The sequence below is a fragment of the Astyanax mexicanus genome, chromosome 9 (assembly GCF_023375975.1).
Source record: "Astyanax mexicanus isolate ESR-SI-001 chromosome 9, AstMex3_surface, whole genome shotgun sequence".
In the NCBI taxonomy this organism is placed as follows: Eukaryota; Metazoa; Chordata; class Actinopteri; order Characiformes; family Acestrorhamphidae; genus Astyanax; species Astyanax mexicanus.
In genome coordinates, this window is record NC_064416.1 from 25,867,946 (window position 1) to 25,895,606 (window position 27,661).

The 27,661-nt window shown below is 36.8% G+C and overlaps 1 protein-coding gene across 4 annotated transcripts in view; it reads left to right on the forward strand.

Moving 5' to 3' along the window:
- Positions 1 to 27,661, forward strand: part of ripor1 (RHO family interacting cell polarization regulator 1) — a 96,413-nt gene that overhangs the window by 32,979 nt on the left and 35,773 nt on the right. Inside the window, exon 1 of one of the 4 annotated variants that reach the window (XM_015607588.3) lies at positions 20,998 to 21,182. The exons of 2 other annotated variants lie outside the window; for them this stretch is intronic. In XM_015607588.3, the coding sequence (XP_015463074.3) occupies positions 21,164 to 21,182 (19 nt within the window). In that variant the 5' untranslated portion in view covers positions 20,998 to 21,163. Of the gene's footprint in view, positions 1 to 20,997; positions 21,183 to 27,661 lie in introns of those variants that run through there. One more of the 4 variants, XM_007256217.4, reaches the window with a different exon arrangement.

Consider the following 27,661-nt stretch of genomic DNA (forward strand, 5'->3'; position numbering starts at 1 on the left):
TGTTTACAGCATCTATCAGGTTTCAGTCAAGATGTTTGAATAAACATTACTAGGCTTTGACTCCCACAGAGACATAGTATTGGTTAAACAGTTTGTGAATGTTTGGGGCTACATGGGGGAGGATAACTCTGCTACTGTCACACACACACCTGTCTACTGGTCCTTAGTGTTTCCTGTTTCCCAGACTAGTTTTTAACTCTGAAAAGTCATAAAGGGCCTTAGGCCGTTGATGGCTTACTGTGCTGTGTGTTTCTTCCTTTCTAAAAAGCTAATTAAAGACATGCACACAAACACACTCGCACACCTCCCATCCACTGTAATTTGTGGAGCGCATATGTAGCATCGTATTATTACTGTTAATGAGTAATGGTTACACAGTATATTGGAACAGTAGGTGGTGTTCAGGCTTTTCTCTCCCACTCTCTTTTTTCATGACTTTGGCTTTACGTAATGTTTGTAGCAGTAGGGGTGTGCCAAAATGTATTATACACAATAATATTGTCATTTTTAAAAACAAGTTATAAAACTTTATTTTGTGTTTTGTTGCAGTAGTTTATTCTTAAAGTTGTTATTATTATTATTATTTTTCTCTTTGCCAAAAATACCCTGAAATATTGTGATAGTATTGTAGGGCTCTATTGCCCACCCCTACTGTGCAGTGGTGCCTTCTGAAGCAACTACTGAAGCAAAACTCCAGCCTGCTTGTATCAGTTCCAGCTCCTGGATAAACAGGAAACTGCTGGAATTACAGGGCTCCTCAGAGGAGACCAAGATGGCTATGAAGTATGACAAGCATATGAGAGTGCAGCACTGCAGCTAACTGTGGACGCATTAACCCTCATGCGTTGGGGCGCATGCAGTGCAGTGCAGATAATGAAGTGTGTAGTTGGTTCAGTGTCCTGCTCTAGTGTGTTTGAGGAAGACACTGCTGCAGCTGCAGTAAGATGTACATGTGATGTCTGTGTTTCATTTTTATTGTGATAAATTATACACATCTCTAAGAATATTGTGCTTAAACACTCGGACAAACCGCACAGTTCATTACAGAAAGTGTAAGTCCTGTTTAATCGGTTGAAGTGCAGCAAAATTTGAGTAGATATACCTGTATTTAGATAATTGTAATATTTATATAGCATTTTTATGTACTTATGTAAGGTTTCTGTAAATATTATGATACAATGTTTGTACCATATTGCATCTCTATTAAGCTTCACAAAGTGTAAAAGATATGTATCCAAAATTAAGTAAAATGCCTTAATTGAATGCTGAAAAACTGCACTTACAATTTCACATCCATCGAGGTGGTGTACAGTGGCAAAAGCGTGTCATTGTTAATGTGCTTATATACTTAACTATAAATTCAACTTCACTGCATTTTTATATGGTTACTGTTCTGAGATAAAAGGTTTTAATTTGACTGTGACGATCTGACAGCATAAATAAGCCTCAGTTTTAATGGTTTTATGGAGACACAGAATTACATCAGACATGTTTGTCCACTGTGAGTAGCTGATTTATTACTATGAAACTTGCATTCCAACACAGTCTTTGCTTTCCCTGCTCTACAAGTATTTGTCAGTTTTAACCCACCAGTTTCAAGTGTTCATTTTAGGTCAACTAGTTTTCTGCTGTTGGTGGAAATGAATCAGTCCATGACAGTTAAATTAACTACATATATGATCACCTAATGCTGTGATAAATCTTTAGTGAGTGCTTGTTTTTATGAGTATTCAACTTTTAGTACTAATGTTTTTTTATTGTATATCTATTACCTTTTTTAGAGTTGGGCAAGAATAGTTGTTTTAAAATTTGCTGTTTTTTTTTTTTTGTATATAATAGGCCAAATTTACACTTGACAACTAACCTAAGGCTAAACGATAATGGTTAAAATTAAAAATGCAATATATATATTTTCTGTGATATATAGTGCCATATAAATTATTGTAGGAGTTCTTCTGAATTTCACTGGAATCAAGTTATGAAGTATTCATTACTTTTGGGCAGAAGTGGTTGCTGTGAAATTGCATATTGGTTGCTGGGAAGTTGTTATGGTGTTCCAGGTGGTTGCTGTTGCATCTCAGATGGTTAATCAGCTGTTGCTTAGCAGTTGTTGTGGTTTGTTTAAGTTATTATTACATGTTTGTATCATCTGCATATGGTGAAAGAAATCTGAAATGAAAGAAATGTGTAATAATAAAAGTCTGAAGAGGGAAGAGTTTTACTGTCTGCAGAACGAGTTATTCTAAGAACAGTATACTCTCGAAAAACTTCCCCTGCTTTCAGTCTAGGTTAATCTCTATCCAAACCACAAACCCACTGCACACACATGCATGTGAAGCTGTGGGAGAGGAGCAGTGTCCATCGGATATATGATCATGTTCCTGATCCCAAATTCATACAGTTATTGTAGATAAACCTATTATTTTTTGTCAGGCCAGTCCAGCTTGCTAATTTCCCTGCTGTGGGATAAGTAAAGGCTTGTCACATGTTTTCTTTATTTCTGACAGGAGATTTCAACCAGGAACACCATAGGTGTACAAAAGCTAAGTAACATTCCCAAAATGTAAAAAAGATTTGTGTAATTTTGTGTTTAGATGCTCATAAATCAGAATCTAATCATATTAAATTAACAACAATTTTTGGTGGTTTAAAATTGCTACTGCAAAGTGTCTCTTTAATTTTTTTTTGTTTGTTTGTTCGTTTATAGGCTCATCACTATAACTTCTTTATTTTGGGCGATATATTGCCCCTAAATAATGTAATAAACAATAGTATTGTGAGTACTATATAGTCAAAATACTATTGTAAGACAATTTTATGCCACTGACAAATTGACTATTTGACAACATAGCAATAGATATAGAGCAATGAACAGTAGCTTATATAATGTATACATTATTAGTATATTTTATCACTTGGCCTGGAAGAGTTTTTTTGGCCGTTCAAGTTTGCAATGGGCAATATTAAATTCAGCAAAAATGATAGAATTAATGTCAATTAATGCCAATTGTTATTGTTGCTTTCTGCCTACTTTTAAACCTGCATTCTCCATCTTTCACTGTTCTTTTGAGAATGTACAAATATTCGCAATGAGAAAACATCACCTCCTACCAGCATGGGGCCATTGATGATGACTTCATTGCAGAGAAGCAACAAAGACAAGTAGAGGAACTTATTTCCTGCTGGCTGCTGAACTGCACTGGACATTTGTGATATCAGGCTTGCAGAGACTCTGCTTTTAGGTCATTTTCCATCATTTTAATGGCAGTATATCATCAAACACATTTCCAAAGATGGCTCGTGGCTGTGTGAATTTCGGGTGCACTGAATGTAGTTGTACTCTCATTCGGCCTGTGAGTGTGTGTACGCGTAATTTTGGGGTAGGCTCTGATTCAGAGCTTTGGGTTTTGTGCACTCTGTGCGACAGCGGCGTGTATTTTTGTAGCGTATCATTAGCTCCTGACTGGCTGGTGTGTTATTATGGAGCAAGTGCCGAAGAGAGGCAGACAGGCCCAGCACGCAGCTGCGCCGTGTGACTCACTCTCTCCCAGGGCACATATACACATCAGTGGCTCGAACCATGATGAAACCGCACATAAACTCACAAACACACACATGAACAGTACCTGAAATTCATGTATCCTGCTGTATTAATAAATTCAGTCATAATGCATTTTTACCTCTCAAACCAAGATGAACACAAAAGCCTCTGTGACAGAACCAGAAGAGGTTTCCTCTGGTTAGTTATTCTTGGTGATGGCGACATTTGTAGTTCTCACAGCCATGTGATGATGACTAAGCAGAGCTGCTCATTAATGATTATTGTGGCTATAAAATAGAGGTTGTCAATAAGGCCCTTAAATAATATTGCATTTTTTTTTAGGGTATTTTTGCACTTTTGGCGATATGACAACTAGTTCTGACAACATTTAAATGCAATTAATCTGATTACTTTACTGCATTCCAACTATTTAATGCAAGTGATTCACACTAACAAGTAGGGCTGGGTAGTATATTGATTTTTTTTAATTTGTCAATATATTTTCATACAAGATATAAGATATACATTGTTAATATCGATATAGACTATGCTGCATTACAATTAGCTCAGACATTTGGCCTTTCTCCTTATAAAATTTGTCTCATATGTCTTTTTGTTATTACTTTATTACATAAAAATATGGAGATATAAATTGTATGGCATACGGAGATATATATTGTAGGCAAAAAAAAAGAGATATTAGTTTTGATCCATATAGCCCCAGTCCTATTAACAAATTTACAGAGCCTACATTTTATTTATGTTGAAATATGGATTAAATCTCATAACTAACACTCACTACCTCTCCCTCTCTCTGTCTGTCTCTCTCTCGTTCACTACTAATATAAATATAATTCCATTTATCCAATTTTACATTTAGTCAATTTATCTCATTTAAATATCCATGATTAAATGCGTATGTTTTAAGAAGAACACGATTTGATTAGTTGTGATTAGTCACAGAATATTGTTGTAATTTATCAGATTATTTTTTAATCAATTTTCAACACTAAACAAAACACTTTTATTTTGTTTTTATGATACACTACAGCAGAAAAAGGTTAAAGTCTATGAAGACACAGGCTCTTCCACGTAGTCTGACTGTTTGAAGTCACAAAGGCCACCCAGGTGTTTCTGACGAGTGTTCCTCAGCTCCTGTTCCGCCCTCTTCATCCTAAAAAGGAGGCCTGTCAGTTCCGTGTGGTTTCTTAACATCTAGTGTAGCTGCTTCCAGAAGAGCCAGGCAGAGAGCTGCGTGTGTTGGCAGGTCTGCATCACTGTGTTGGCCTACTCACTCAGCTAATCAGATTACACCTGCCAGCCATGTGTAGAGACAAGAGAACAGCGATTGCTGTGTATTGTTGCCCTCAGATTGACAATAAAAGAAAAATCAAAGCTGATTTATTGTTCTTGGTCTTACTGGAACTCTAGAAGAGGACAGAAAAACCATCTTAAATTTCAGTGTGGAAACATTTTGTTTCAGGAATGTTTTTGAGCTTTCTGTTTGGTCCATTCATCAGGAAACAACATAAAAAACAATTGTCAGATTCAAGTTTTGTTTGAAATGGTGAACAAAACGAAATGGAGATTGAGATCTCAATAGGGATTGAATGACGGTCTTCTGATGATGCAGCAGTTGGGAGTACAAGTGAAATCAGATATAGTTCCAATTAGGACTACATATAATTTGATGTTTCATAATAATGGTGATATGATTTCTAAACACATTTGTGATATTTCCGAATGATATGCAAATCATATCAACCAGCAGAACATATCCCTGTCTAACTAGTGTAGTGTTATTGATCTGTTATCAGCTCTCTGCAAGTAATCTAGCTTGGAAAAACAGTTAGCATCACCAGTCCAGCAGTTAGCATAATGGCTAGTCTCCTGTTGTAGGCTTTATAAAGGGAGTTATAATTTCTCAGGTCAGATTGTTTTCTATTTACAGCATCTGTCATCAACTGGTGTCGTCAGTTTACTACATTGAAGCTGAGCAGAAAGGGCAGAGTGTGTTATGACTCACATCACAGGTTGTGGTTTTATACTGTGCTTATTGATACCTGAAAAAGATCATATCGACAGAAATTAAGAAATATGTTGTGATATAAAATTTGGACAGGCTACGTTTCAATATAGGACCAGTAATAATATATATTTCCCTAATTATCAGCTGCTATTATTTTGATTGTACATTTTGGGTTTTTGTGGGGTGTTTGGGATGTCAACCCTGCACTGCAAAGCTTTTGCTGAGTCACTAGTGGAACTAAAATCTTATGATCCGCTTTTGTATGAAAGCTTTTCCTCTCTGTGACTTCAGCACCTCGTGACTCCTCTCAGTGAGTTTCAGGGTTTGACTAGTCAGTGGTGAACTGCATTACTGTGTTGTTTGTGCTGTCGTTCCCCTCCTCTACACACATTTCTTACACTGATTCCTCTGGGACCAGGCTTTCGAAAGCATTCACATCTCCTGCCACATCACTTGCCCTGGAACTCCTCTGGGCATTGTTGTATTCTTCTGTTGATAGGAGTATTTCTGGGTGTCAGTCAAGTGTTTTCTCTTAACTCTAAACTGAAGAGATTGATAACAGAACATTGTTAGATTTCTATATGATTTAAGGTGGCCTCTTTGTCTTAGAACCTGCTTGAGAAACAGCTAAAGTGATTTAAAGTGCAATCTGTTAGTGAAGTGAATCTCCATGGTTGACTAAAGTAATCATCAAGTGATCTCCGTTTTTCTGGATTTGCCCAAGTCTGCTTTTAACCCTTGACCTTTCCTTGTTCTCTTTTGCTTTAGTGATTTTAGTGAAGAGGCTCATTGGTTGTATGGTACTCCAGTGCATCCTAGTTAATGTACTTAATGGCTGGATCTTCGCCTGCCACAATAACTTTGTTATCGACAGTATTTTGGCATGACCTCATTTATTTTTGCTGACCTCAATATAACTGATTATGTTTTTCTACATAAGGAGAACCCTCAACATGAATGAACAGGTATAAAATTAGCCTGTTTAAAAAATGAATGTTATGTATTTATTTCTATTTTAATTATTATATATATATATATATATATATATATATATATATATATATATATTAAAATATAATATTAAAATTAAATCAGTAGTAATGGTCTTAAAATGACAATTGTTTATCGCAATAATATTTGGGACTTTATATTTCCCAAACAAAAACACATACTGTGACTGGTCTAGCTGGATCTCAGTTTTGTAAAGCATCACCATTCAACAGAGTAGTTTACATTTTCCTAAAAAGAATAGTTTCAGCAGTGAATCACAATAGGTATTTGGAATCCGATTGTTGCTTACATTTACAACATAAGATGCTAAGCTAATGTTAATGCTGATTTTAAAAACACTGGATTCCATCACCTATCTCATTGCTAAAAATGTATTTAATTTATTTGATTTAAAATCTATCACAAACTATGTAAATAGTTTGTTTAAGATTCAGCAGAACAGAAAGGATACACTTTGAGCTAAACTGACTGTCTCATCAAACAACTCTTTGTAAGTCATAACATTTCTAAAACACACCAATCTGCATTAATAGGGATATCTAATTGCATATTAAGACAATTATGGGTGTATAATTAGAGTTAAGAGCCTGTGAACAGTATTAAGTCCATAGTTTGTTTGCAGTTTTAGCCTAGCATTGACTATCCCAAACAAAAGAAGGACACAGTAAACGCCAAACATGTCTTGGCTTATTACCTATCTAGTGTAAGGGGGGAAAATCATATTTAGGTAAAATGTGTTTGACTATATTAAAGCATATTTACTGATTATTAGCAGATTTTGTGTCTGTGTTACAGAATTAGTTTTTACACCAACCTTTAGTTTGTTCATGCAATAACCAATATGTCTAATTGTCTTAACAGTCACACGAACATACGAAAGCACATTTACTGCATTTCCACTGCAGGGCTGAACTATTCTGAGCTCAGAGTGTAATTATCTTAGTTGCTAACAGTGTTAGCAATGCGGTCGGCAGCATTATTATGTATTACAGCAGCATTACACAATCCAGTCTTCAGCATTGCTAATGTGGCGTTAGTGGCGTTTGACAATGCTTGTAGCAATAGGGGATGAGGCTGGTAGCTGCATAAAAACACATGGTTCACCATTTAGAAGTTAGTTAGCTGGTATGATCTGCTCTGTGTACTTTTTTGTCCTGGTTATACAGTGCCGCAAATGAAAACACCACCATAAACATGCTAATGGGTCAGTATGGCACAGCCTTAGTAACCATTTGGCTCAACACTAAAAAAAGGGGCAATTTGTATAGATTGACCATGTATTTGCCTGGTGTTGACATTAGTGTTTGTGTTTTTTAATTGATTATATTTCTGGTCTTAAACTTCTCACAGTATCTGCTCTCTGACAGGCATTCAGGCTTACCCAGCCAGGCCTCAGAATTGACCCCAATTCTTGTGGTGATGGGGGGAATTAGAATTAGCTTGCTCTTGCAGTTACTAATGTATGAGAATGAAAGGGAAGTAAAGCTTTCCTTGTCTGATCCTCCTCCGTCCGCTGTAGCGTCTCTTAGCCCCTCGGCTCTAAGATGATCTCTTCTTGTTTATCGAGAAAGGATGAGAGGAAATGAGGAGGAAAAAAGACGGAGAGAGAACAGGCACTTGCGTTCCCCTCTGTGGGATGTTGCTGTGAATATGAATGAGTTCTTCCCAGCAACAGGGCACTTCTGGATCTAAATAAACAATCTTCCTGCATCCTTCAATTGTATCAGCGTATAAAAATGTCTGCGCTGGTAATGAGAAGCTCTGACCTGAATTCTCCTGAAAAATACTAGTGGAAGAAAAACACTCAAGTCTAAAGATGACTTCAGTCCCATATGGTGGTGACAGATTAGGATGGACTCGTGAGGGGAGGGTCAGAGATCATAGCAGTGAGGCACACATTGATTACAATATATGGACAAAAGTATTGGGACACCTGCTCTTTGCTTTAATACCCTTAGTATAACAGTCTTTACTGTTTCAGGAAGAGATGAACTATATTTTGGAGCATCGCTGTGAGCATTTGATAAAAATCTGCCAAAAGCATTAGTCAGATCAGGATCATGGCCACTCCACCTCATTCCAGACTCCCTACCTCATGTCAAAAGTAGATGATGTTAAAAAAAAATGTTATCAACTTATTGTGCAATTGATTAAGTTTTATTATGACCTTGATTGATTTTGCTGACGTCGCTATTGCCCGTTGTCTGTACAATAGTATGTTGTTAGTCTAACAGTTCAGCCAAAGCTACTGTAGAATGTGTAAAACTAACTCTTTCGTGGTGAAGCGAAGTAAAGGCTTAACACCACTACTCGGATACCCCTCTTAAGAGTATTCCTTAGCCCGGTAAAGTGATTACTAACTGATATTTATGTGACTGTGAACATATATTGAGCATGGCCACATATCACAATAATACTAGTCTTTGGCTACATGCACAGATGAGCAGCTCTCACAGATGAATATACTCCTGTATATAGTGCCTTTTTAATGCTACTTTTCTTAGATGACCAGCTAGCCTTTTTTCCCGTTGCTGCTGAATTAGCATTGCTTTTGAAGTGCGTCTGTTGCTGAGAATGGCCGCGGGACGTGCGGTTCCATCTTAAACCCGGTCTGCAGGGAGCCTCCACTGGAGGATAAAAAAGTGGGGTGAAAAGTTTTTACGCTTATGGTATTTTTAATCATTTATTTATTTATTTATTTATTGTTTTCAACTCAATGCACTTTTTCACACAAACTTCACAGACAGTAATTAGACGCTGTGCATTTCTCCTGTATGCTTGTTTACTCCACTAAAGCCATATGACTGCACATGAACTGTAAAAAGGGAGTGATGCTGGAATGTTCAGGAAGACTGAAGGTAAAGATTACTTTTGACCATAATGGCTCTCAATGGAGCTATGTTCAAAAAGTCATGGCATTAACAGTGTTGTATTTTGTATAGTTGGGTATTATTGTGTTTTTATGGGGTGTGGAATTGAAGAGAATATGTTTTACAGTGTTAGAAATAAGACTGCTAACCTGAATGAATACTTGTGAGGTGGCATCTTGTTGTGTTTTCCTGATATTAATTTAAGGAAATCTTAAGTATATGGGTAAATACTGATACGCATAGGCCATCAAATACTCACTTAACACATATGTTATACCACATTACAAAAAATACACAGCTTATCACATAGGTGTTTTTTATTGTGTTTTTAAAGAAAATGTTTAGTAGATTTATACAGAAATTAGCTTGCAGTTATAATGAGGAATGTACAGTATGTCTGTATTTCCGTATTTCCATGCTGCACTCTATTAGAATAGTATAGCTGACTACATTCTGCTGCAGCATCAAGTGACACTTAAGCTTCTTAATGACCAGCTGGGGATTAAACGAGATGTCTTGAGTTCAAAGGGGTCCAGAGCTGGGGGGTTACCATCAGCTGGGATGACCCACAGGCTGATTAAAATTAGCTGGCTGTATTTATTTCAATTCATATAAAGTATCAGTTCATATATAGATCAGTTTATATATAGATTATTAATATATGTTCATATGTACATATATATAATATATATCATCAGTGGTGCACCAAGATGAATTTTCGCTTTTATTGTGTTTGCTGTTTTACACCTTTCAAATCTGGCCATTGCAAAACATTGAAACAATGTAAAGTCCATCACAGTGATTATAATGTATTATATGTATAATATTGGGAACGCTATACAAATACTGGGTGTAGTTTCTCTTTGTGATTCTGGCTCATGCAGAATTTGCAGATTCACTTTCATTCTGTGAATCTCCCAAATATTTTCAGTACCAGTCAAAAGTAAAAAAAATATGAGAAGAGAAGGTATGTCCAAACAATTGACTGGCACTGTATATTAGGAGTGTGCCCTATTGTATTGTACACAGTAATATCGCATTTTTGAATATTGTGAACTAGGGGTGTGCCATATCGTATCGTACGCAATAATATCGCCCATATTTTTCAATAGCGTGAATGATATTATACCCTAAAATATTGTGTCATTTCACCCACACCTAATTATCACAGCAGTGTACTACTTCTTTGCTGTTTTTAGCAAAAGAAAAATTCACACTATTCTCATTTCCCATTTTATATTTACTAGAGACAGATTATATCTGTCCAGTATCATTTATTTTACTTTAATACTGGATATATGAATATATGTAGAGCGCATTATTAGTACCATGACATTTTGGATTATTGACTTCTGTTACAAATCTGATTAATTTCTTGTATTTTTTAAATCTCAGTTAAGGGTGTGCCATATCATGTCGTATGCAATAAGAAAAGAGTATCGTTATTGCGAAAATGCCATTAAGTATCGTGATATTAATTTAGGGCCATATCGCCCATCCCTATTGTGAACTATATTATACCCTACAATATTGTGCCATATCACCCACCCCTGTTACAAATATGATAAAATTCTTGTATTTTTTTATATGTCAGTTTGGTTTGTGCAATATCATATTGTAAGCAATATTAACGTTTTATTCTCATTTTGTTGCAGTACTGTATTCTTGAAATATTTTTTTTTAATTCAGTGTTATATTGTAATATTGAGAAGAGTATTGTTATCGCAAAAATAATTATATATTGTGATATTATTTTGGGGCCATATCACCCACCCCTTGTGTGTGTGTGTGTGTGTGTGTGTGTGTGTGTTTTGCAATTGCAAATTTGCAATTACACTACTCCTGATCACTTTTTACCTTCATAACAGGCATTTTGGCAGTCCAATGAGGATGTCTCATATTTCTCATAGCTGACTGAGTTTTCCATAAACTGATAGCAGGCCATTGCTTAATTGTGATTGATTCTGTTATTTGTATATACTGCACATAGTTTTATTTAGGCCAGTTAAAGAAATGTATGCTTTCTAAAGCCCCCTCTCATCTTGGTTTTCTTAAACATTGCATAGTTTATTATATATAGTCATATAAATAGTGTGAAGTCAAGGCTATATAGTAGTACCTTTAAGGACATGCATATGAATACATGTTCATGAGTTATACGGTGTAAAAGAATAGATAAGCCTTGAATTTGACTCTCCTGAGTTCATGTGCGTGTCATACATGTTTGAAGGACAAAAAAAGCATTTGCTCATTGAATTATTACTGAGGCAATAAATAAAGGCTGATAGTGATCCAACAGGCATCCCCTTCTCTTCTCACCCGCTCTTATCAGATTTGGAGGCGGGCCCTGGAGGAAGTGAAGCCCTGTTGGCAATTTGTTAGTCAACAGTCTTTTGTGTTTGTTAAGAGATGGATTCTGGGGACTCTGTGTTTATTACACCCTGTACAGTTCGTGTTTAATATTGTGGGGTTTAGAGGAGTGGCCTTAATGTTGAAAAATGTTTTGTTAGTTATTCTTTAGTTATTAGTTATTATTTCTGCTTTATAATAGTGACCTGTTCATTTAATGGTGATTAATACAAAAATCGGCGTATAAGGGTTTTGCTAATTTTACACTTAGCAACTTTTTTAACTTTTTCCCTTTAGCTTCCAATGCCAGATTTGACTTGTGTTATGTGATAGTTTACTGTTATTATGACAGGGGGTTATTGATTCAGTTGGATTAGATTCTTGATACTGGGTTTTTACTGGGTTTTAGATTTTCCTGATTTTTGATGACCAATGACCTATTTTATGTCATTGCATAATCTAGTAATGAATCTAGACTGGAAGAAAGGCAAAAATGCACAGTAGAAAATTTTGTAGTTTGTAGTTTGTTGTTTTTGCTTTAGTGCCTTGTCACCTATAGTGTGAATACCTTCAGTATCCAAAAAACAACATGTTTGAAAGATGTGTAACAAATCACTAATTTAATTTTTTAGTCTTGATTTGATCATTTTTTTCATACGTAAATAAGGGGATAAAAATATGCTGTTAAGTAAAAAAGTTTTTTCAAAGCACTAGGGCTGTGTATTGGCAAGAACTTGACAAATGATAAATATCACGATACAGTAGTTAGGATTTAATATAAATTACAATATATTGCGATACTGTAAGAAAGGCGAAATATTGCGATTGTTTAAATCAAATTTTAGAAAAAACTTTCAGTAAAAATATAAATAAAATAAAAGCCAATTTTATTTTTTTTCCAATTGGAACAGTGTGATCTCATGACAGATTTAAACATAAAACTAAATTAACCACTTCTGACACCAACCTTTACATTTAAGCTAATAATCAATTATTAAATGTAATTTAATATGTTACGACTTTAATGGTTTAATGCAGAGCAGAATATAACACAAATCAAATTATTAATTTCTCTATTTATCACAATTTTGTAATTTCCATTTTCCACAAACTATCTAGGACTTCCTCAATACCTTTTATTGTCTGTAGCTGTGAATGCTTGCACACTTGTCCTGCAGGTGTTGCGGATATGTCTAATCATTTTCAGGCTAGTTGGAAGTCGCTACATGTGTCGGCAGCACCTGCTCTACCTGTTGGTCTCATACAGCTCACACTGATGTTGTAATCTGTGGATTGGGCTGTCTGCAGGCTCACGCTGGGGCTTATGAAGAAAGACTGGCATGTGGACTATGAGAACTATTTGCCCACTGAAGGAAAAGCCGGGGGCAGTAAGTAAGTGGTGTTGAGTGAAGGAGTTAGGACATAAGTTATGCTCTCATACTTGTGTCGTTTATTAACAAGAAACTTGCAATATGTCACGTGTAATGATACGTGGGTTATGGTTCAATACATCGCGATACTGTAAGAAAGGTGATGCATTGCATTGGGTTTATTAATATAATGGGAAAGCTGGCACAGTGTAAAATCTCACCATCATATGCAAAAACTTTAAATAAAAGAAGTTTACTTTTTCCCCCAGTCAGAACAGTGAAATCTGCTATCTAGCAGTCAAAATGACTACCTGACATCAATCTTAACATATAAACTATTAAATAAAATAAGTACTGTGTTATTGGGGAACAATGCAGCACTGCAAAACATATTGCTCTATTTTAATATATCCATCATTTCTTACACCTTGAGTTGCCCTGGGTTGTGAGTGTATGTGTTATAAGCTTATTTGAACGTAGGGTTATGATAATATATCAAAATATCAGCATATCATATTTTTTTTTTATTGTATTGCATCGATACGTGGCATCAAATATAGCCTTTGAAACATAGACTTTGTGAACTCCCTAAGACTCACCCCCAATTTGTCTTAATAAAGCCACTGCTTCATTTCTCCACCTGGTGGCACTAATCCAATGAATAGGGGAAAGCTGCGGTGAAAAATATTGGTTGTGAAACTGACACCAATAAATCCACATTTCCTGTTTTTTGTTTGTTTACTCTTTAGTAACAGATGCAGTGAAATATTATAGAGAATTCTTTTGTGATATATTGAATATCGCAGAATTACAGAATTATGATATCACTATCTTGAGGAAGGTATTATTATAATTTGCCGTTGTAAGATGCCCTGTGATTCCCATACCTAATTGATAGGAAGTTTAGTTTGTTTCTAGGCTTATTTGAAAACCTGAATACTTTATTCTTATTGTGTGAGTGTATGTGTTGTGAAGTACGTCACCTGTGTGAGGTATGTGTGTGTGTTTGTGACCCGTGTGTGTGTAGGATTTTCCACCTGTTTACCTGCTGTTCATTAATAAGCCAAATGCTTCTTACTGTAAGTGTTAGTAATACACTGTGGGATCAGCGAACTGTGAGTTAATGTGGCGCCGACCTCAATTAACCCCAGCATCTGCTCCTGATAACATCACCACCATAGACTGTGTGTTTTAAGAAGTAATGTATTATAGGTAGATAAAAAATAACAAAATTCATTCAACCTCAGGAAGTGTGTAGATATGGTAATGATGGTAGAAAAGGCATTATTTTATTTGTGGTTTCTTTATTTTTCAAAGGTTTATAGTATGTTAAACAAATTACTAACTGCTTATTAGTAATTGATGAAAGAATTACCCATAAAAGCCTGTAACCAACTTACGTTTCCTTTAAATAATAAAAGGAGTGAGTCACTTCTCACCTCACTATACTATTATTTGTGGCAGCAAAGATTCTTAGACTTGCAGGTTTATTGTTATATTGTATTGTAGGCAGTCACACTATCATTCTTTTTCTTAATTATTTTTTTCTGATTAATTTGTGCCAATCAATGTTTACTCTGATTATGAATTAGTGCTGCAATGATAAGTCGATATAATCACCTATGTCGATTATTAAAATTTGTCGACTACAAATTTGATTGTCGACTAATCGTTAATTTGTAGCACTACTGCATTACACACAGTGCTGGGGACAGAAGCGCAATGGGAGATGGGTAAATGGTTCACTCACACAGTTTACACTCAATTTAGTATGTGTCTCTAAAAGTGCCCAAACACAACAGATTACATATTTACTCACTAAATATCAGTACTTTCAATATTTAAACAATATTTAGACATTTAAATGCTATTTTAAATCTCATGTTCAGCTGTTTCTATTGTTTTTAGAGATGGAGGACATGGCAGAAATAATCGTTGACTAATCGACTAATCGAACAAATAATCATCAGGTTAGTCGACTACCAAAATAATCATTAGTTGCAGCCCTATTATGAATTATGATTTACCATATGCAGTGAAATACTGAACAGCATGCCGGTACTGCAGCTGTTTTTACCATAAATCCAGTAACTTATTTTCTATATGATCTCACCAGAGTCTCTTCACACCTTAGAACTATTGTTACAGTCCCCTCATTGAGGGTTCTGTATTCAACTGGCAATCACCCAAAATGATCAAACATTTGTTTTGGTTACCTGTGCATAAGTCTCATAGCACAGTGAAAAAAACTGTTGGCAGTGTTTTTTATTTTAGTCCCAAAAAATGCACAGCTGCCTTTATAAAACTGCAATGACAAAGGTTGTGGGTGGGACTTGTCAGATAGAGGGTAGTAGTAGTATTATTTTTTTCAACCTTGTGCTATTTATATAATATGTCTCTATGAAGGGTACATTTTATTAGATGTTTTTTAATTAAGTTAATCTTTTAATCATTTATTATCCCAAAAAGTAAAAAGAGCACTGCATTCAAAAAAGACAAAACCCTGGAAACGGGAGTTGTTAAGCTGGCAGGAGTTTAGTGAATGAAGGTGTGGGCACATGCTCCAGTGCCTCTGTCTCTGACTGCTGCTCAGGCTCAGGTGTATCAATGGGTTCATCCTCAGCTCTCTGCTCCCTGGTGGCCCTAAGGAGACAGCTGCTGCTGCTCCTGCTGCTGGAGAGATAACTGTCCCCTGGATCTGTTCCTTAAAATCCCTTCCCAACCACCCCCGCACCTCCATTTCTACCCAGCACCTCCCAGGCTCCTTCCCAAACTCTGTATCAGTCAGTCAGCAGCTGCTGATCAGGGGTCTTTTACCTTCTTTACACCTTCATATTTTATTCCTTATCCCTAATGACTTTTCCCCATAAAATGGTTTCAGTTAGAGTAATTGATTTATTTTTTTTTATATGTGTGGAATTTTAAGCAGGGTTTTCTGTATTAAAATAATTTATGGGCTTGTCTAGTCTGAACACATTGCTGGAATCTCATGGCAAGCTAGCACAGTTCAGTCAGCTGACACAACTATTCTGGCGTTCTTCACATCGCTATAAATTCTTTCCTGATCTGCTGCACAGAGTTATCATGGGTTGCAGGGCAGAGCATGTACTCTATTATTAAGTATTTAGTATTTTTGATTAAGTGGAATTAGCAAAGAAGATCTCACATAATACTGTCGAACATTCAACTTGGAATTTGTACTGGAACACTCCCACAAGTTGGACACTTGGGAGAGTCTTGCCAACCCTGAATTCTGAATCCAAGATTCAGCAGTATTACACAGTTAATAAGCACTGCTATCTATTTTTTGTCTCATTAAATCAATCATACACACATATTACTGTCCAGCTCCTATCTGTGGGGGTGTTTCCTTCATGTCTGGATGTGCAAAATACAACATAATGCGCATAATCAGCTAGTATCGCTAGCAATGCTAACCTGAAACTGTGCTAATAAGGATAAACTGGGACATCAAAAGTGGGACATATTTTGGCTGGATTTGCCTTAGAACATCGGTAAATGATTTTTAAATCAGATGTGCTACACTTTAAAACACTTTAAAACTAAAGTCTTTAGATAACTATTTTTTTATATAATGCATAACTGCATTGCCATCCACATCATTCCCAGCTCCGACATCTGACTTTTGAAGTAAATGGAAACATGCAGTTTTCCACAGCACCCTCAGGGACACACACTGCATCATTGTATTTCAGTTACTAAAGATTATGTGTGAAAAGCAGCAAAAATGGTCAAGAGTAAGGATCTGAGACATTTTGACCAGGACCTACATTGAGCTTCTCCAGATTTACATTAGGTAGATCTGGGTTTTGTGGTGTGCTGTATGTGTCACTAAGTTTTAAATGTCATTTTAAAAAGGACAAGTAGTGAACTGGCTACAGGGTCATGGATTTACAGGATCTGTTGCTAACATCTTGGTGTAAGATACCACAGGGCACTTTCATAGGTCTTGTGGAGTCCATGACTCAGATGATCAGATCTGCTGTGGTGGCACAAGAGTTATATACTCAAAGTATTAAGCAGGTTGGGATAATATGCTTGTTTTTACATTTATTTTATTTTTTTTCAGCTTCACTAACCCGTTAGCTTTGCAGAACTTTGTAGTTATTTAATTATAATCTGTTTTTACCTTGTTCTTCTTCACCAACATGGTGGTAGTGTGTTTGTGTGTGTTGCACTTATACACATGAATCATACCTAAGTTCTGGTAACCTACTGAATGAGGCTTCCTGTTGTACCCACTGCTATCAGCTTTGATAATGGGAGGCCTAGAGTGGTGATATCTCATATTTACGATTTGAATGCTGATGCAATGGGTTTACATGGTAACTAGCTTTGACCAGGGAATGTTGCAAATATTGTGTTTAAGTAAGCAGATGTCTAAGAATGGGCTATTTTGTGTGATATGTTGGTGATATGTGATAACTGGACTGTTTGTGTTTCTGCAGATCTTTGTCTGGTCCTGTTTGCATTTGTGGGCTGATTTTATTGTCACTCAAGTCAGACAGGCAGCCAAACACAGACATAGACTGTTAGACAAGCAGTCAGACAGGCAGGCCGTTCTGCGGTGCTGCAGCAGTTTCTCCAGTAACCCACTGTGACAGGCTTCAGCTCTCCAGTGTGTCTCGCTCTGACAGGCTACTAATCGCCACAGCAACTGCCCTATCAAGACCAGAGCTAGTCACCGTCCTCTGCTATTACCCTCAGCTGCTCCTTATCCCAGCTCTTCTTTGATCAATCGTGGAGTTGAGTTGTAGCAACGTGTGAAACCCTTCCTAAAGAGTAGATCACGTTGACATGAGTAGTCCTATCAGAAGAGATTTTTTTTCTTATTGGCCTTGTCATGGTTCATGGTCTTGTTAACCAATGGTCTCTCTAGACCCAGGTCGTATCTGGAATCAGTGGGAGCGATGCAACTAAACCACTAGACAGAGCACAGGGTACTACATTTAGTCACACTCTCACCCACACCTAAGAAGCAATTATAGTGTAGCCAGTTGACTTACCATGTTTGTTTTTAGAAGCTGGGAGGAAACCAGAGCTCCCAGAGCAAACCCATAGAGACACGGGGGGACCACCCACTAGATAGGAAGCAACATGAATTTCCTATATTGGCATCGACCCATGATGATAGATTTATGCCAAGCCCTTGTTTTGAAATTAAAAGTTGGATAAGCAGTGCTCTATAAATGTTAATAATATTTAAAACTACTGGCATTAAGTAAAATAAACAATATTGTGAGGCCTACATGACAAGAACACAACATCTACGTAAAAAAAAAAAAAAACATCAAGCAGGTGTTTATGGTATCTATTGGTCAAAGTGGTCCAAGGGTTAATGCTGGCTGTGTTTTGAGCATAGTTTTATAATAAGCTAGAGATTAAAAGTGAATCTCATTGCTGATGCATAGGCTACACTAGATGCCCATCCTAATTTGAGCTAAGTGGTTGGTCCAAAGAGAGCTGGAAGATTCCAGTTGTAACCAAACCCTCCTCCTATGAAAATGATTTGATAGATCGGATCACAAACTGCATTTAAAAATGACAGATATGAAAGGATATGCTATTTGAAAATTATTTGTGATTAGAAACCCAAGTCTAATGCCAGCAGGGCTTCTTTCTTTTGCATTCTATTGCAAATACAGTATATTCATTTTCCAATACAGCAGTACAAAAATGACAGTGAAAAAGTTCATTAAAGGAAATTAAGAAATATCAGACAGTTAAATGTAACTCTACAGAAAGGACAATTTTCCAGCTTTGATCATTTGATGATTATGTTCATAAAATTATCCTAGGGAGGCTAATTTGTTCAATGCAAAACTCACTTTTTTAAATCCTGTCATTAGGACTTGTCCAGCTCTTTCTCTTGTACTCAAATGCTTAAACACCTTCCTGTGTGTAAATATGCATCATAACAGCTCCTTATTGCTGGCGTCTGGCTGTTGTATTTTGGTCCTGATGACTTGCTGACAGTGACATAGCTCGGAATAATGAGCAGTATTGTGAGGAATGCTCTGGTGTCTGATCAAAGAGAGCCCTTTCTTCAGTACAGTGGTGACATAAAGCTTCAAATCATTTCAAAGCCTGTCATTAACTTGGTATTGTACTTGTTTCAACTTTTAATTTCTGCCAAACCAGTGCTCTCTTGTAACTTTGCTAAAGTAATATTTACGGACGATGGACAGTCTGATTTTTAAAATGGGTGAAGTCTCTATTAATGTTGAAAGATGTTTGTGACATCTTATTTCACTCTTTTAAAGTTTACTATTTGACTATATGTAAATAGGAATTGCAACAACTATGCTTTTAGAATGATGTAGTAAAGAAAACGCATTCATAGAGCAGCAGTTCTGTAGACAGGCATGTCCTGTTAATTGGAGAGGTCAGTGTAGAATGTCCATATTGGTTTGAGATGAAAAAGGCTACACTTACTCAGGTAACCACTCTGCATGTCAAAATGAACATAATACTCCACCCTGAATGAAACATCATGCACCATCTCAGATTCTGCACACAAACATCTTGACTGACAGCTCTAAACCTTAAACATTTGTGAAAGTTTGGAAAGTGGTACATTTTGTACAGAGAAATAAAAAAGAGAAAATAATAATAACTGATAAATAATTTGAAAACAACACAAGTTACTGAGTTTAAATTTTAAACATGTCTAAAAATGTTTTATTTTTGTGATTGACTACATTATTGATTATTCAGAATATTCTGATTATACTATATATAGGGTCTTTGTTGATGGAATGGAATTACTTTGAATACCAGCTAAATGGACATGGTTAGTGTGGGAGTAATCCAGCTCGAAAACAATTAGCATTGCGACTAACATAAACCATGCTGGCTCCAAAATTGCAGAGGCCCACTGCTGTTTCTGTTAGCATTACAGCTAAGCTACTATTTCTGGTTTCAAATGCAGGTTTAAAATGATCTATAGACATGGCAAACCCCAAGGCTCACTCTATCTAACAAGCCTTAAGCCTTTTAACTACTATCAACAAAAATCCAGCTCAGAAAAACAGCTAAAAACACTTGTTTTTTTTTAGAAATTAAATCCCAGTTAATATCCCATAAATCCCAGTCGTCGGGTGTATGCGTACTTGTCTGTGACCATCAAATTTACATTTACTTCATAATTTATTAAGATTATGCTGTTAATGCTTTAGGGACATTGTAAAATACTGACAATCTGTGATATTTTGATATTTTCTGAGATGGTTACCTTGAATATCTCAGTGTTGCAATCCTAGCACTGACTCATGTCTGTGACAAAAAAGGGGATTGCCATGAATGTTCAGCCCTGATAAGAATCACCTTTTGTTGATAACATGATTCATTTCAGCTTAAGAGTTGTATGTGAAAAGAAGGAGAGAAACTGGATGAATCCTTTGAATCCTTAAATATGTTAAATGTGATGGAAAAGAATATACAAGGGTTACACAGTATATTGTAAAACTACCTTTGTTAACTAGGCTGTTCTGCAGTGAATCACTGGTGAAATTACTGTTTCACTTTGATTCCTTAAACTTCTCAGACTTTCAGGTCATTACAGCGTTTCCTGTGATGAGGCATGGTGATCTAAATGCGGTTGTTCCTCAGCTCTGAAGTGGCAGTTTCAGGTTTATCATTAGGAAACAAGGCACAGGCGCTTTTTCGCTGGGAGAGGGAGAGGCAGGAAGAGTGTGATGTCAGGCCGGGAAGCGCACGGGAAATGGAGGGAGGTGGAGAGGGCTGCTGGGAGGTGCACTGCCGGCCCTTTTCCTGGCAGCGCCTCCGCTTCTCTTTCATTCTCTACCCTTTCTGTTTCACAGGCTTTCAGTATTAGGGGAGGATGAAAAAGTGTAGAAGGACATCAGGGGTAGAACTGTGATTATTCTGTACAGAAATAAGGGAACTCTGGAACATCTTGAAGAATCTGGCTTCTTTATTGTGAACTATCCAGAGGAAGCAGCTGGCAAACATGTACAGTGGATATGGAGGTACTGTCTAAGTTCTGAAATTTTCATGTCAGTAAATTACAAAACTTTTTTTTCAGAAGGTTTGGAAAGCTGGAAAGACCAGGATGTGATTTAACCTTTTCCTGCATTTTTTCAACTTCAAGTTCTTATACTGTTTGTGTTGAGCTGTCTAGGTTTGTATTGGGGTATTGGGAAACATCTGTGTTAGTAGTGTTGAGAAACGCCCGTGTGTGTACTGTAAGCTCTGTTGGTGGCCTCAAAGCTGATGAAGCTGATTGTGACTGTAGGATTTTGTGTGTTTATAAAGTTGTTTAAAGCGTAGCGGTGTTCGCTATTCTGTCATTAGCCCGCTAGCTTTCTACAGTGTTTGAAGACCATTATATACACAGGAAGATATTTGTTATGTCACGTCATACTTTGTTATCTTTTATGTTTTGGGAGTTCAGAATCCTTTTGCCATGACAAAGATCAGACAGGACGTGCCCTACCGAGCGAGGGAGGGAAGCCCTTCGCCATTTCCTTCATTCTGCACAAGCACTGGATAACGCTGTTTAGCATATCCTCCCAAAAAGATACCAAGTTGCAGAGCTAATGGCTTATTTGGGATTATGTTAGAAAATGTATGAAAATTCTTCTGTTAGGAAGAATTGGAGTGTATAATAGTTCAGTAGAATCACATGGGTCACTCAAAGCTCCTAGCGTATCAGAATTTGGAAGTGAAACCAGATTCAGCTTTTCATGTCAACACGCTAAAGTGTTTGTAAAAGCCTGACTAAATGTCTTGACAACGGTTTTACAGTTTTGCCCAGTATGTATCTAAGCAACAGTTTTCAGTGTTAAGGGACAAAACAGTTGGCCAATGGCTGGATAGAAAAATCATTAGGAGGAAGTTCTGTGGGCAGAGACTGTTGTTTCTAGGGGGTGGCATACTTGACCATCCCAGCCCCTGTGGTCGGAGGGGAAATGATACTTAAACTTTTTTGAACTCTGACAAAAGCTGGTCAACTGGAAACGTTTTTTTTTTTTTTTTTTTGACAGTGTTACAAAGTTCATATGCTTTAATTTGTCATTAAGATCTATTATGGACACACTAAGTCTTTAGGTTAAAAATTAAAATTAATCTCTGGAAACAGCAACAAAAAACTATTTAAAAAATGGCAGATTTCTTTCCGCAACATTTATATCAAATGTGCTTACTGCTCCTCACAATTCATCTTAATACAGGTCTACAGTTTTTAAAAGGAATAAAATCTCCTAAGAGGGAAAACAACACAGTACTCTAAATTGACTAAAATAATTTTGTCAGTGTAATTGTGACTTTTCCAAAAATCTGGAAGCAAAACTCTTGATGGACGAACTATGGGACTGTTTGGGTCCTCAACGCAATGATGCAACACAAAGCATTCTGACAGTACTACATTTAAAATAAATCCATGGGGAGAGAGAAAGCCAGAATTCTATCTTTTAGCAAAAAAAACAGCCAGTTTGTGAAGAGGTAGTAAACTAAGTAGAGAGACATCAAGCATAATAAGTGTTGCTGAATGCTTCAGGACTTTAGTTAAACAATAAATGGCCCTGCCTATTTATTGTTTTAAGTTAGTCAAATTGAAACTTGAGCTCAGACCTCAGTGTGCGAGAATGGAGGGGAAAGGAGTAAAAGAGTTTAATTAACTGCAATACTGATGACTCCTTATAATAACCAGACCTTTAATGAAGAATGTGGAGGAGGAGGAGAAGCACAACACAGCTCAAACCTGCTTTATGCTGCTAGGGAGGGCCCTGCCTATAGCTTTTTTTACTTTCCTCTGGTTCCGCCCACTCATCCTCAGGCCTGTTTATGGGAGATGTGCTTGCGTAGAGTCAGGATGAGAGTGAACACCTGGGTTTATGGGCTCCACAATCTGCTGCTCAGCGTGCCACCCCAATGTCAGCTAACCCAAACAAACACAGAGGTCAGTAAGGACAGAACGTAGCCTCGGGCCTTCAGCTCAGGCTCACTTGTAGTTTGGTTGCTGCCGGCGCTGTAAACACACTTAGCGGATACTCGCAGCTCCCAGCCAGGGACTCTAGGCTTGTAGTGAGGGGCCCCATGCAGTAGAAGTTTCTGGAATTTGACACAGAGGCGCACATAAACAGAAAGAGTGTTGAGAGCCCCCCTTGCTTGACCCATTCCAGGAGAGTGAGGAGGTGAGGAAACGGGATACACACTGAGAGACGAGAGGGCTTTTCTTTCCTTTAGCCCGGCCTGACTTAGAATGGCAGGAAGGATACTCTATGTGCAGCAAGTTAAGAGGATTCCAGAAAACATGAGGGAGAGCGGGAATAATTAAGCTTCTATAATACTTGAAGAAGAAATGAGCTGCTGATTGTAAGCTTGTTGACCCAGATTAAACACCCTTATCACTGTTAAGAGTGTATCTTTGCAGTTTCCTTATTTGAGCCTAAATGTGTTCTTCCTTTAACAATTACATATTGAAAAGGAACACTCTGTACAGCTTGAGTTAACTTCTCTGTTTAATTATCAGCTAGAAAAGGCACAGTAAAGCTTAATATTTACCAGTACCGATACTGAAACCATTCCGTAATGGATGTTCCCTGCCTATCCATTATTTCTCTCCTACATAAACTGTGTTTAAATAGTGATACAGGTGTGAACTAGAAGCATTGTAATCTGATCACTCAAGCCTCAATGCACAGCTAACAACAAAGCTGGACATAGGACAAATTTGCGGAATTCATATTGTTTAAAAAACATGTTTTGAATTGAAGCTCTGTAAGGCAGATCTAGCCTAATAAACTTGATTTATTTCTTACCCCAGCTGAAGTAGTTCAACTAAGACCTAATGTGTGCTTCTTTAGTTTATAGTAGACGATTCTTTGTTAATAAACACTAGACTTGGACCATTACCACTTTTATTTCTGCAAATTGGATTATATTCTGTAAACATTCTGAATTTGCTGTAACAAAGCAATGGAAACAAGTTTTTAAATCTTGCCAAATGAGTAAAATTGCACTGTATGTAAACACCTTTTAAGATTGCAGCATTTACTCTAAATAGCCGTAAATAGCTTTGCAGAGAATCTTTAGTTTTTATTGACTATATTCAACATTCTACATGATATCCATTTGTCTGTATTTTGAGCAGGTTGAGCGACATTGTGGATTTTGAGATTTAACAACCTGTCTAGTGTTTATTACCAGTGCTAGCATTTTGCATTCTAAACTAAAGAAACAAACACCAGACACATCAGAGAAAAATCTGATGCATGGTCAACAAAATAATAACTTTTTAAAATTTATGTTAAGCAGAAACGTCTAGCGCTTTTAGATATCTGCTGCTACAGATATAAAAAATGCTGCATAAGAATAGTATAGTAGTATATAGTAGATATTTAATGGGAAATGAGAACAGTGTGAATTTTCCTTTTGCTGATGGCCCATATGGCCCTAAAATAATATCACAAAAATATCCTGAAATATTGTTAATTAACAATGTTAAACATGTTGATTATTATTGCGTACAACATGGCACACCCCTAGATGATTTTGTAATGTAAAGTTGTTCTCTTGTTTTTCTCTTGTGGAATACAAAGGCATTATTATTGTAAATGACTTGATATATACAGTGCAAATGTGGGCATGTTTGCAAACTTGGATAAATAAAACTAGGATTATTAGTCAAATACAAAGTTACATTATGGGTTGGGGGTGCAGTGCATGCTAACAGAGTGTGTGCTTGCACTGCCTTATCACTAGCGTGAGTGCGAATTCACTGCCACACTTGTTAAATGCAGAGGTTGCTTTTTGTTGCACTACTGTGCACTTGTGATAAACTGTGCTCTCTCTTCCTTTTCTATTTCTATTTTTTGCATCAAAAAAGAGCACTGCTCATCTGGTATCAAGACTCTGCTGAAGTGCTGGAGCCAACAAAGCCAAAGGTGAAATTCGGCTCTGAGTCTGAAGCTTTTAGTGAAAGACATTGCTTAAGGTGTATATAAGTAGTCATAAAACAAGAAGAACATCTCTGACAAAAGCTTGTAGATTAAAATGGTTCTACATTGATTTGAGTGTTTAAATGCTTCTGCTCAATTTTGTCTTGCATCCAATTCAGAACTTTCTGTGTGTGTCCTGTACTGGGTATAGCATTGGTGTTCTCTTTCTTTCTCTCTCATCTGTTGCTTGGCCTACAAACTAGCAGGTTTATTTTGATGGTGTTGGAATTGAGGTTACTGGTGCAGCTGAGTGAGTGGGATGTAAAGATCTGTTAGCTGCTGGGAGATCAGTAGACTGACAGCGATACTTCATTGTTGTTTCAGGAGCAGCCTGGATCTTTATACTGTTGTTTTTAGGACCAGATTGTGCCTATTGTTCCTGGCTTTCTCTGGTCTGGGTGCTCAGTGCTGTTCTATGCATTGATATGATTTGTGCAGTGGCCACAACTCTCAGCTTATCAGAGATATGAGTGGAATGTGGAAGTAGAAAGTCTGAATGGCTAAAATGTCTGTTTGCTTGTTGGTCTGTTGTCTAGTCTTGCTTCAGCTTGCCTTGCCTTGATGGAAGAATACCCACCCACACTGGGTAAACCCCCTATAAGTACTTTAATATTTTATCAAATATTTTATTGAAGATCCAATTTGTGTACAAAAAAACACTTTCCTTTCCTGCATTAATTATTTAGTGTTTCTAAAAGAATTAGGTCCTCAAGCTCTTCAATATTTTTTTTTTAAATGTGTAAGAACAAGAGAAATTAATGCAGTGAATTGCACTTTGCAGATGGGATGCTGTGGTAGGTGTTTGGTAAAGGTGGAGCAGTGATTGAGATCTTGTATGAATTATATACATTGTTTTTATACTTTTATGAACTTCCATGTTGCATAGGAACAAAAGCCAAGAGACAAGTATTCATTGCTATTAAAGCAAAAGTTTCTAAAGCATACTTTGTACATCAGTTTATCTTTAATTGAAACAAAAGTCATTTAAACTAGAAAATGACTTTCTATTTTAGCCAGCATTATGTCACAATATTACAACTATGTAACATACATCATGTTGTAAGAATGATATCATTACTTATTTTCTGTATAGTTTGACATTGTGACATTGCTGGCGTATTGACCAATGTTTTTTATTTTTTATTTTAACCTTCATTTAAACAGAAAGTCCCTTGAGATCAAAATCTCTTTTTCGTTGGAGACCTTGCCAAGATGGCAAGATTTCCAGTTACAGAAAATGACAAAGTGTTTCCATAAAAAAAAAAACAATTGGAACAAGCATAAATCAACGTGTAAATACAAAACAGACAGAAAATACATTTAAGAGTAGCAATTGCATGTTTCCATTAGGGGTGTCACAATTTCGATATTTCATCCAAATCGATCGAAATTATGTCATGGTCTCGAGCATCGAAGTCAAAAAGAGAGTCGACGACCCCTCCCACAAATGGCGCAGCGCGCTACGCAAATGGCGCAGCGCGCTACGCAAATGGCGCAGCGCGCTACGCAAATGCCGCAGCGCGCTACGCAAATGGCGCAGCGCGCTACGCAAATGCCGCAGCGTGCTACGCAAATGCCGCAGCGTGCTACGCAAATGCTGCAGCTCACTACGCAAATGTCGCAGCTCACTACGCAAATGCCGCAGCTCACTACGCAAATGCCGCAGCGCGCTACTCAAATGGCGCAGCGCGCTACTCAAATCACTGTAGCTCAAAGAGCACACTGTAGCTCAAAGAGCAGCCCTTTCTCCAGAGAATGTGGACATTCTCATCTTCTTAAAGAAAAACTTGAAAATATAAAAATAACAGTTGTTTTGTCTAGCCTCAAATATGTTAATAGTTTTGGTACCTTAAGGAGCATCTTTCTCTCAGATAAAATTAATAATATATCTTTGTTAAAGAAAAAAACGTGCCATTCTCAGGGACTGAAAAAGTCTTAAAGTCTTATTTTCCATGTTTAACTGTAGGATAGAGTTCAGTTTGTTAAGACTCTAATTGTTCTATTAACTGTTCCTGTATTTTTTTTATTATTTATTTTGTTATGTGCACACTGCTGCTACCAAAAAAAGCCACTAGATGGCATTACAAATATATCTTAATTAAATTATTAAAATTTGATATATATTATTACAGATCACTAGTATCACTTTGCATCACTTATATCAAGCACACCTTTTGAAATAAGATATTGTAAATTTGATTAATCAAACCAATGAATGACCATAGACTAATCCAAAACTGGCATAGGCCAGTAAAAAAAAGAAAAAAGAAAATCGAGAACCGAATCGAATCGTAGCCCTAAAATCGGAAATAAAATCGAATCAAGGATTTAGAGAATCGTGACAACCCTAGTTTCCATCACAGAACTCTTCACCAAGGTTTTAAAATCACTTAAGGAAACCAACTCATTAAGCTGTAATTTGTTTTGAAGGTTATTCCAAAACCATGGTGCAAAATAGGAGAAAGCTTTTTTTCTGCCCAGTTCTAAACTAATCTTGGGAACCTTGT